General features: G+C 48.4%; 1 protein-coding gene across 7 annotated transcripts in view; it reads right to left on the bottom strand.

Moving 5' to 3' along the window:
* Positions 1 to 872: 872 nt before the first annotated feature.
* The window catches only part of CHD2 (chromodomain helicase DNA binding protein 2), an 86,175-nt gene continuing 75,681 nt past the window's right edge, over positions 873 to 11,366 (bottom strand). For all 7 annotated transcript variants that reach the window (XM_069026262.1, XM_069026263.1, XM_069026264.1 and 4 more), the window contains 9 exons: positions 10,319 to 10,441; positions 9,859 to 9,987; positions 8,980 to 9,120; positions 7,701 to 7,835; positions 6,448 to 6,626; positions 5,805 to 5,904; positions 5,120 to 5,336; positions 4,495 to 4,744; positions 873 to 4,384 (listed from right to left, as the gene is read on the bottom strand). In XM_069026262.1, the coding sequence (XP_068882363.1) occupies positions 4,051 to 4,384; positions 4,495 to 4,744; positions 5,120 to 5,336; positions 5,805 to 5,904; positions 6,448 to 6,626; positions 7,701 to 7,835; positions 8,980 to 9,120; positions 9,859 to 9,987; positions 10,319 to 10,441 (1,608 nt within the window). In that variant the 3' untranslated portion in view covers positions 873 to 4,050. The remainder of the gene's footprint in view (positions 4,385 to 4,494; positions 4,745 to 5,119; positions 5,337 to 5,804; positions 5,905 to 6,447; positions 6,627 to 7,700; positions 7,836 to 8,979; positions 9,121 to 9,858; positions 9,988 to 10,318; positions 10,442 to 11,366) is intronic.

The following is an 11,366-nucleotide window of genomic DNA, read 5'->3' as shown; positions in this document are numbered from 1 at the left end:
TACCTGCCTGCTTAAGTAAAAGAAAAATTTGAAAAGCTACTGGCCTCAGGTAGATTCACCCCACTGTGCTCAGGCATGTACACCCAGCCCAGCTCCCTGCAGCCCCTGTGCCTCCCTGCAGCCGAGCCCCTCTCCCTGCCGAGCCCCGTGGCTCTCAGCCAGTCACTCTTTCCATTAGGAAATCCATTTTTCAGGAGCATGTAACTCAGCTGTGAAATTTCACTCTTGGCTGAAACTTGGCTCAGCAGCAGAGAGACTGGGAAGGGCTGGACCCAGTGGCTACAGGTGTGAAAAGTGCTTTTTACAATGAGCTTTTATAACTTGGGCCAAATGGCTCCAATCCCTGCTCTGTGTCTTGCCGTGTGGGCCTCAGTGTGAGCAGTGGAGGGTAAAGACCAAACCAAAGCAGCCACTGGATGCCATCACATCCCTGGGGAGAGGCACATCCTGCCCAGGAGGGGCTGGGGACAGAGGAGAACTCACCAATGCAGCAGGAGCAACACTCCTCCCCAGAAAAGGTAGAAAGGATATTTACACATCCTCAGAGATCCATGAAACCTGGAGGTGGAATAAACACATAAACATCAGTATCATCCCTGTGAAATCCTGGTGAATCTGAGTGAGAGAATATACAGCTCCTTCTGATCAGGTGGAAATTCCCATCTGAAGAGGCTTCCAAGTGTCTATCACCACAGACTGTGAAACTGCATAAAAACAGCCAAGCAGAACATGCTTATTCCTGCACAGTGAAAATATCCATGGTGGCTTGCCTGTGGCTGGCAGGAAAGGGCCCTGTTATCCCAAAACAGCCCCCAGACCTGCCACAGGACCCCCCAGAGACACCACACTGGGGCCTTTCTGAAAATCTCAGTAACACTTTTTAATATACAAGAATCAAAAGTACAGCAGTTTTACAATGTAGGAAAATTTCATACATACTATATAAACAACATATTTACATCAGAAATCACTAGGACAGTGGCATTTCTTTCACAAATATAAATTAATATTAATTACTGTTTTTAGTCAACAGGTTTAAAAGTCCGTATTTTTACAGTAAGAGTCCTTCTCTCCCCGGAGGGGAGGCAGAGGTGGGGAGGAAAGGGGTGAAAGCAGAATATTTTTGTGTGGATCACAAACCATTCACGCAAGGACTTCAGCGCTCGGTTCCGTGTCCATTTTGGTTGGGACCATGTTGCCTGTCCCACCAGCAGGTTTTGGTCTGCAGGACTTCCACTGTGTGAACTCATAACTTTACACCATTTCCAAAGAGGTCAGGCTAAAAAACTCTTTTTTTTTTTTAAATAGAATCCCAGCAAGTTACTGCTTTTTCCTGCGAAGAGGCTGGAGGGAATCCCACAGCCTGTTCAGAAGGAAGAGCTGTATCAGATGCTGGCACAAACACCACAGGGAAGTTTATGGCTGTGGATGTGTCCCCTCTGATCCCACTCACGTCCCCATGATTGTGTCTGGTTATGGTCCCTATGCTGAGGGGACATAAAATGCATGATTATGTGTGTGTGCTCAGAGAAGACTTTCTCCCAAATCTCATTCTCCAGCTTCACTAAAGCCAAACCCAGCAAAGACCCACCCACCACGAGTGGACAACATGATGTGACTTCAACACCAGGCTAAAGTGACAGTGGGGACAGCTCTCCAGTGCATATGGGTAAAGCTTTTGCTGTTGCACAAAAAGGAAACCCCAACCAACCTCGTGCCTGGAACCTGGGATAAGCAGAAACCCCCACATCTTGACACAGAAAATGCCTCATGCTGGGATCCAAAGTTTTCCTGCACCAACCCTAATACAGGTTGGACAGTATTGCCTTTGCTACACAAGCATGGCACAAACTTCCCACTGTGACTGCACCACGTGGTGACAAACAGAGCAATTCTCTTTGCCCCTCCAAGGTTTCTTCCATTTTCACATTAAAAGCTAATATCTCTGAAAAGAAAGGACCTCTTTGTTGAATACCACAGCCTGCAATCACAGCTGAGTGGGAAACGCCACGGAAACGTGCTCTCTCCACACCTCCCACCCCTCCGAGAGGGACTGTGGAAGACTTGCCTTCACCTCACCCTGCACAGGTAAACACAAGTGTAACACTTTTATCAGGGCAGCACGTGCCCCTAAGGAAACAAAACTGCCCTGATTTTGGTGGAAATCTTGCAATATAAAAACAAAAGGGGAACAAAACATTTCCCGTGTGTCCCGTTAGAGCAGCGGGATCGGGAGGAGATGGCAGCAGATTTCCAGGGATATACTGCATGGAGGAGTATTAGTGTCAGTTTGCATGCGCCTTCCAAGGCACTGGCTGGAGTCAGGAAGCCAGCCCTGAACACCCATCTGCCCTCAGTCTTTTGGGGAAAGGACATCACAGCTTATTAGGGTCAAATACTGGCATCTTAACAGGAGGCCCAGCTTCTCTGCCCCACCAAAGAGGAGCCTGGAACAGCCTGGTCTTTAATCTGAGCTCCGGGAGGTGATGCAGCCCCAGACACCATGCTCGGGGCAACCTGGCTCTTGGGAGAGCTTTGTGGTCTCCAGGGAACTCCAGCCAGAACAATAAACACCCAAGGTGCTTCTGGCCAGCAGTGTGTGCACTGCCAACCCCTCTCACCACACCAGTGTCCAGGCCAGAGCCTGGTTTGCACCAAATGCTGTGGTTTGAACACTTGGAGTGTTTGCCCTGAAGTCCACTGAACTGGGCTGCACATTCCTCTTTTCCCTCTGCCATGCTGGGCTCCAAGACATTGGCTCCAAGGATTTTTGCGGATCAGTCCTGAATTCCTCATTCTCTTCCTGCTAACTGAGGTGCTAAGTCCTGGGGCTCATTTCCAACTCAGACAGACAGAAGGTCTGTAAGTGCAGGTACTTTTAGCAATTCAGAGTCACCGCTGACTGCTGGAAAGGAGGCGGGAAGGTGACCATTCCCTGAACAGTGATCGCTCCACTGCATTTCCATTTCACTTTGTTCTACTATCCTTTATCCTTCAGTTACATTAAAGGTTTGTGATCACTGCTTCATGAAGCACAGAGAGAAATTATTTGCCCAAAGACCAGAGACTTTAGTGGCAGGAAGATTACGAGTTCCATGATCCCCAGAGCCATCTTTTGATCTTGCACCTCCCAGCCAGCATCTGTTAGTTCCTGGACCACCCAAGCTGCCCATGCCAGAAGAGAAGAGTTTTGTTATGAATTCCTGAGCCCTGTCCACTGGGAAATACTGTTCTCACCCCAATTTCTTTCCTACTGGTTAGAAGTGAACTAAGCCTTTGCTAAGGAAGTCGGCCTTTTTTTCCCATATCCCAGCTCCTGCTTACCCCCGGAGTCAAGATTTGCCAGTTCCAGCTCTGGAGATGGGAGGAAGTTCCCCCCCACCTCTTCTGTTGCAGGGGACACAATCAAAGCAGAGCCAGTTTCTTGAAATGGATAAAGACATGGAAATGATAACATGGCTAGGAAAGTGATGGATTGTCACCAGCATGGCTCCAGCTCCTTTGGAGTCATCCTGCAGGGACATGAAGTCCCTCTGTCAACCAAGCTTGGCTGCTGAGGGACTTTCCTGTCCCTCCTTGAATATATCCTCCCATTGCCCCATGCTGGTGACACACAAATCCCAGCCCAAGCAGTTTATCCCCAACCCCAAAGCAGCATCTGTCACGTAACATCAAGTCGGAGCAGGCACACAGCCTTGTGCACCATCCTAAGCAGCATCGATCTGCCTTCTCCTTCTGAGGAAACACTGGCTGGGGAAAATTCCCTTGGGTCCATTGGACTGAGGAAAACAAAAACAAAACAAAGAACGAGGCAGCAAGGCTGGTTCCATGATAGAACAGTTCAATGGTAAAAAAAGGGAAAGGAAATGGGAATCTAAACCAGAATCAAGAACTAGGGAAAATCTTCCTCCACCCACTCCCCCAAAATCCTCCTTGACCCAGCCAGATGATAGCAGCATGTTCAGAGTTTCTCGTTGCTGGCTTGGAGAAAGCAGCCACCGTCGCATCAATCCAAGTATTTCAGACGTGCGCTTCCCCCTCTCAGTCACTTTATGCTTTCCGAATGTTCCAGTTATAATCTGGATTGTTTTTCTGTTCCAATGACCTATCCAGGGGTGACCTGTGATCAAGAGGTGACTTGGAATCGTGGGGGGATTTCTGAGAGGGGGGTGAGCGAGGGTCCGACACTGCAGGGTGAGATGGAGGGAGGGGCTGTTTGTAATCTCCCAGTTTGTCTGTGTGGAAGGACCGGTAGTGGTCCGAAGGTCCTTGGCCATGGTATCCCATGGGCGGCCTGTGGTCAGACATCCGCCGGAAATCCTGCTGGTGGTAGTTCTGAGGCCTGAAGTCGTCCGACCGCCGCCGTTTGGAATCGTGGTGGTGCCTGCGGAGAGAAAACAAACGGATGGACATCAGCTCCCCGAGCCCGGCCTCTGCACTCAGTGCATCCTCACCAACACCCCCAGCCCGTCTGAGGTGACGGGAATCAGTCACCTGTCGTAGTAGTCTCGGTGGCCTCTGTGGTCTCGGTCGCTGTTGTACTGCTCGTACGGCCTCTTGCGGGAGAGGTTGTTTGGTCTGTAGTTGCCGGAGCTCCGGTGGGGATCCCCCCGCGACCGCCGGTCCCCGTAGTGGTGGTCCTTGTACCAGTGCTGCTCGTACTGGTGGTGCCGCTCCCCGCCCCACATCTGGTTGCTGTTGCCACCGTAGTTGAACTTTCGATCCCTCTGCCAGTCTCCTCGGTCTGCCATGAGCAAAGAGCACCTCTGAGTCTCTTTGATACTTCGGTTTAAGCCCATTTACCTCCCTGAATTCTCCAAGAAATTATAACTACTGATGCCCCTTTAACTTTCTGCTCCCTAAACTACGTGGGCTCAATTTTATTCTTTGAATTTCTGTATCATTATTTCTTTATCATCCTCACAAACCTTATTCTGTCCCATTCTTACATTCTTTTCCTCACTACGTCACCATGTTTCCTAGGCCAGCAGTAAGCACAGTGGTAATGTATGTTCTATCCCATCACCTTTAACCCTGACCAGTCACAAGTTCCAGAAGGGTTTGTGTTCAGGAGCACTAGGTCAGAAGGGAAGGTTTCTCCTGGCTTGCCAGCGCTCACCTGTGTTGCTGAAATGCCTCTTGTTTGGATGGCCGTAGTTGTCCCGTGGGTGCCCATGCATCTGCTGCTGGGTGTGGGAAGGGGGCATGTGGATCTTCTGGGAATGAGGATTGTGAGGCACGTGAGACTGGGACATCACGGAATCGCGGCTGGAGCCTGAAGGCTCTGGGCGGAACGGCTTCTTCATGCTGGACATGTCCTCCTTCTTCTTTTGCTCCTGCAAGGTGGAACACAGGGATACAGCTCAGCTGCTTTCCCACCCAAAGGTCTGGACTATGTGAGCAATGGCCTTGTCTGCCAGGCTCTGGATTTTCCTGCCTCTTTGAGGACTTGGTGAGCCAACTGTGTGCCCAAGAACAGCACAAACGTGGTGGAGGACAGGCACAGTTTGGCAGCTGTGCTTCTATACCTGATCTCTACAGGGCAGCACGCCCAGGCTTTTCACTCTACAGGGCAACTGAACATCATGTGCCACACCAAACAATGCTTTTGCTTGGTCAGAACACCCAGGACAAAGTGACCAGAAAAAAAGAAGGCAAATGCAATCAGACTGTTTAGATGTTGAGAAAATCACCCACTGCCAACAACAACAACAAAGAACACCCATGGTAAGAGGCAGAAAGTATTGACACTTCCAGTGCAGCAACTCTTTAAGGACAGAAAGGGAAAGCAGTTCAGCTCTCACCTCCTCTTCCTGTGATCTTTTCTTATGAGCCATCTTGTAGAGTTTGTGTAGTTTTCTGGCATCAAATTCTGTGAATTTTGACACAAATATCCATAGGTTCCTAGAAGGACATGAACATCTTCTGTTAAGTGCTACAGCAGCAGTTCAACTGCCAACCACTTCCAAACCAACATCAAATTAATTCTACCCTCTCTGGAAAACAGTCTCAGCTCAGGACAGGATGACCAGGAGGGCTGGAACCAAGTTCTTCAAAATGAAGAGGTTTGCAGTGGTTTATCTGATCTAGCTTTGAAATCAATTTTAATGAAACCAGGACAACTTGAAGACAAAACCCTTGCCTGGGACTGGTCATGGAAGATGATCTCTGGAAGTGTTCAAGGTTCAGGCAGAATGGAGCTCTGAGCAACCTGGTCTAGTGAACTGTGTCCCTGCCAATGGCTGGGGGTTGGAACTGGGTGATTTTTAAGGTCCCTCCCAACCAAAACCATTCCATGATTCTGTAGACTGAGTGGACCAGAAAACACAAGATTTCACAGGTTAAATAAGAGGCAAATGGCACATCCATCCACAAAAAACCCAGTAGCCTCTGACTACCATTTCAAAATATCCTAGACCAGCCAAGGAAAAGAAAATGATCCCTCACCTTCTCCACAGCTTGATGTGATCCTGGTCAGTGTAGGCTTTAAGGCACTCAGAGATGCGATCACCGATTTTTAGGAGGCAGTTGCGTGTGTGCTCCAGCTGTTCTTGAACTGTCAGTCCCTTATCAGGCTTATCAAGTTGCTTCAGGGCTTTTTTGACTGGTCTCATCCTTTCCTTGCACTTGAAAGAGCAACAGAGAGGAGAAAGTGATTAATTTGGCAGAGGGCTCTACATCATTGCCCTGTTAATCGAAAAGAAGCTGGTTTAGCTTTATCTGGCCATTAGGTAAGGAGAAATCAGCTATAAAATAGCAAATTGTTAGACAAGCTGCAGACAATAATCAGGAAAAGACAAGAGTCTCCCCACCTCCACTGCCTCTGCCTTTTAGGGGGGAACAATTTGCTTTGCAAGCTGTAATGGTCAGCCTCTGCGCGGATCCCATGGCAGGCAGGGAAGCGTATCCAAGGCTCCACACACTGACCCAGCCACCTCAGCTGAAGGAATGCTCAACTCAGTCCTGTCCAATCCTATTTTTGGTCACTTTAATGCTTGCTTTTACCAAACTGGCAGACATGAGTTGAAAGCACCATGTTTTTCAGCCTGGGCACATCAACACCATGCACAGATAGAAAATCAGACAGGTTTTTTGACTGCCTGCCTGGATCTTCTGTGCATCACAGAAAGAAAGTTAAAGAAAAAGACAAAAAAACCCACAGGACCTGCAGCAAACACAGAGATTTGCATTGAGAGAACTGTTTTTAAGAAGTGGTATTTCAGCCAAGGAGAATCTGCCATGACAACTTCTACTACAGGACAATTTTTACAAAGAGCCTTGCGGGCCTGTTTGCTGTGAGAGCATTTACACAGTTCCACACCTCCTACAAGGTCACCCTCAAAACTCTCCTGCATATCCCTGCCTGAAAGAACTTCAATGGCTCCTTGGCTTCTACAGGACAGGTAATGTAGGGCTGCAGGGTCTTCTGTAACCCAGGGCTGCCAGCTGAGCAGTTGGAAGTCACTAGCTGGAGCAGAGAGCCCTTGTGCATGCTCTGCTGACAGGCTACCAGCTGGTGGGCAGCTCTTGTCCAGGGCTGTCCTGCCCTGCTCTCAGATCAGGAAATCCCTGTGGGGCACTCAGGGTGGGGGTTCACACCCCAACACCTAAAACACGTCCTTGGATGACATCTGAGCAAACCTTGGCTGCCTCGCTGGGCCCTCAGCACTGCCCTCCCATGTCCCAAGGAAAATACTCACTATGCTGAATGTTTCTTGGTCCAGATCATCATCCTCATCTTCTCCGATGGGGATTGGCTCACTCCCTGCAGTAATGTGGACAGGACCTTGCGATCTCTTCCCTTTACTTCCAGATTTGGCCTCACCACCTTTAGGCTTCACAAGGACAAATTACACACATCACACCATCGGCCAGAATGGAGGATCCCAAGTGACCCAGCTCACAACCTCCACACTATTGTTACTGGCAGTTGCTAAACCTGGGCACTGTTCCTACAACTTTCTTCCCAGAATCTCCAACTGTTGAGTTGCAATGGCTCTGTTTAGCTTTACATCATCCCTGAGGGAGCAGAGACAAGTCAGAGCCAACAGTTTGGACACGAGTATGATATTCACACTCATGGGGAGAAACCGGTGTTGAAGATTTGGAAGAGAGGTTAAAATAAAGACTGTCTCTCCCTTGAAAAGGACAGAGCTCAGGGTAGTCTCACATCTACAAGGATCTGCAACTTCATGTGATATCACTAGTTCTCAAATCATGGCCTGTTTGTGTAAATTTTTACTTATATGACTTATCTGCAGTCAAAGCCATACCAAAAATCACTGGAAAGCAAACTTTCCCCTACATAGGCAACAAATCTTGCTAGTTTGCACTTATGACCTCAGTGTCAAAACACACTGGGCATGCAGTACATACCTGTTCCTTGGACAGGTACTTCAGGTCATTATTATGGAAGCTTTTACCCCCCCTTCCAATTTGCATCCAGCCTCAGGGCAGTTGTACCCAAAATTCAAGAGACATTTTAGTCTCCAGCATACCAGTGATGTTGAAACACTCATTCTGCTGAGTCCTGAACGGTGACAATGACAACTTACAGTCCTGATAGTGTGGACACTTGGGTCATTTGGGTGAGTTTAAATTAAAGGGGAATACAGACAAGGAGCTGCCAACCCTGTGATAAATCACAGCTGAACAGAACTTTGATCTGAGTGCTCCAGGCTCTTTCCCTGTTCTTCCTTAGCATCAGCTCTGTGGCCATATCGATGTCACAGGGACAGCTGTACTTTAAAGGCAGTCTGATAAAACCTCTTCCGTTTTGGTCACATTCCATGAGGCTGTAGGACATATTGCCTTTTCTACTTTTTATGGCAATTCAGAAGGGCTGAAAAAGGGATACCCCCTCACCCCATGATGCTCCACTGATGTCTCTTCACACAGGGCCTTTAATGAATCCTAACTCTCACAGTTTGTCCTGCTCAGGGACTTCCCTATCAAGTTGCTCCTGAGAATACCACATACCTTCTCTTTCTTGTCTTTTGTCTTCTTTTTCTCTTTATCGCTTTCCTTTTCTTTCTTAGAGGATGTCTGTTTTTCCTTGTTCTCTTTGTTCTCTTTCTTCTTCTGTTTCTTTTTCACTGGGCTCTTGTCCAAGCCATCCTCCTAGAACATCAGTCACAGCACAAAGTTGGAGTCCCTCACCTCATGTACATTTTCTTCCATAAAACATCCTTAAAACACAGGCAACTTTTGAGGTCCATCCAGATTTACCCTCACACCTCTTTAAGTAGACAGCGAGCCCTGCTCAAGCAGCTGCCATCCCCCCAACTTGACAAGAGGGTATGAAAACCAGACCAGCCCCACTCTGTGACAAGCTGGCAAGCTGCAGAGCAGCTCCCCTGTGCCAGCTGCACTCCAGATCGCTCAGCCCCTGAAATAGATACTGATCAGCACACGAACAAAAAGCCTCAGACTCCAAGCCAAACCACTCAAAAACTGAACGTTTTCTAAGCAACAGCATGACCTTGGTAAACTCCAGCTCCACCATGGGCTGACGTGCCCAAAAGGAGAGGGAAACAATTCTTCTTTCTCTCCTTTATAAGGGCAACAGGCTTTGTCCTGAGACAACCTTTCCCCCAAGTCAGTATGTGGATGTTTGTGGCCATTCTGGGATGCCCCAAATCACTTAAAGCATTGACCTAAAAGAATAGGTGGGAAAGGTCTTTCTTTCACACCCATAGCTGTATGGGTGTTTTTGAGTTTGTCAATCCTGTGGGAGTTCCCTCTCAGTGCCCCTGACTCCCTGGGGCTTTGCTGGGAGTGCTTCCCAAGGTGAGGTTGGGCAGTAACAGCACAGCCCTAGGAAACCTGAAAAAGCCACTATCCACCCGGCTGACTCACCTTGACTTCACCTTCTTCTGACTGGTTGTCTGAGTGCCGAGGAGAGGAGAGTTCATTCCCATGCTCATCTTTGACTTTGGGAGCCTTGTTCTCTTTCTTTACCCGTGGTTTCCTCTTCTTTAGCTTGCCCTGGTAAAAAAAAAAGAACAAGTCAGGGAAAGCAAATAGCCACAGCTACTGCCTGGGGACCTATCCCATCTCCTGAACATCAAGCAAACAGCTGCAGGTCCTGCAGGATGGCAGAAAGCCTGATGAGCCCAAATCCTTCAGTAAGTGCAGTAATAACCTGCCCCTTATTAATTATCATTTAAATGACAAATATCACAATGCAATCAGACAATAGAGAAGTCCATATTCCTTCACAGAGATGGTGTTTGGTGACTTGGGAACACAGGGTGTCTCCTGCCATCAGCCAACCACTTCCCCCTGAAACCCTCAGAGTCAAGCAGCCACATCTCACCTCTTCCCCATCTTTCATGTTTTCTTTCTTGTCCAGATCTTTTTTCAGCAGTTTCAGTAGATAATCAACTCGGGTCTGGAGCTGTTTTCCCTGAGGTTTCTTATCTGTCTCAACAGGTAGGATCTTTGATAAAGCAGAAAAAAAGAAATACATATACCCACATGCACAAAACTTGACAAAAGAGATACACACTAGCAGCACCCCTTCCAGGCCCAGCAAAGGGCAGCAGATGCTGCATCTTCTGGGGGAACAAGAAGGCTCAAGCCTTCCTTCCCCCTCTCACACAGCTATCCCTGTCTGGCCAAAGCCAAAGCTCCTAGCAAGCAAGCACCTCTCCCCTTGGAATCCTGCAGAAGTTAAAGGATCCCAAGGCTTGCTAAGCCTTTCAAGCTTGCTAAGTTCTCTTGAAGGAAGAAAACCCTTTACAAGCTATATTTGGGACCTTGAGTTGCAAAACTGAGTCCACTCCCCTTGACACATCAGATTTATTTGTGACAGCTTGGTCACAGCAGCCCAGTCACTCTGGTAACCTGAGACATTGCTACAGCAGGGGCACAGATGCACAATTTTTTGTGGAAAACAAGGCTGAAAGGTGACACTTCGTGGAGGAAATATCTCAGCTTGTCAGCTAGGTTTGCTTCATCCTTCACTGGAAAATGGGTGGCGTGTCTCAGGCAGCTGTTTGCATTGCAAAATGCCTTTCTGAGCTCCACACACAGAGGGTTCCCAGGCAGAGCCTGATCTTTGCTAGAAGCACCAGCAGAGAGTCAGGGGAATGCTGCATGCTGGCAGCAAAGCTGGTGTGGAGATTCCTGGTGCTCCTCAGCCCTGTGCTTGCTGCAGTTTCCACACTCTTTCCACCACACTGACACAATGGATGGTGGCTTATTTTTAACCCGGATCATTTCAACATGGTCCCTGTAAACTGTTCTTGTGGGGTCCTCTGAGGAACAGAGGAACAAGATGGAGGCTTTCCAGCTGGCTGGGCTGCCATTCCCAGTCATGTAACCATATCCTCAAAGCTAACACGGACCAGTCTTGACATAAG

The sequence above is a fragment of the Aphelocoma coerulescens genome, chromosome 10 (genome assembly GCF_041296385.1).
Source record: "Aphelocoma coerulescens isolate FSJ_1873_10779 chromosome 10, UR_Acoe_1.0, whole genome shotgun sequence".
NCBI lineage: Eukaryota > Metazoa > Chordata > Aves > Passeriformes > Corvidae > Aphelocoma > Aphelocoma coerulescens.
This window is presented reverse-complemented; position numbering and strand designations above follow the sequence as displayed.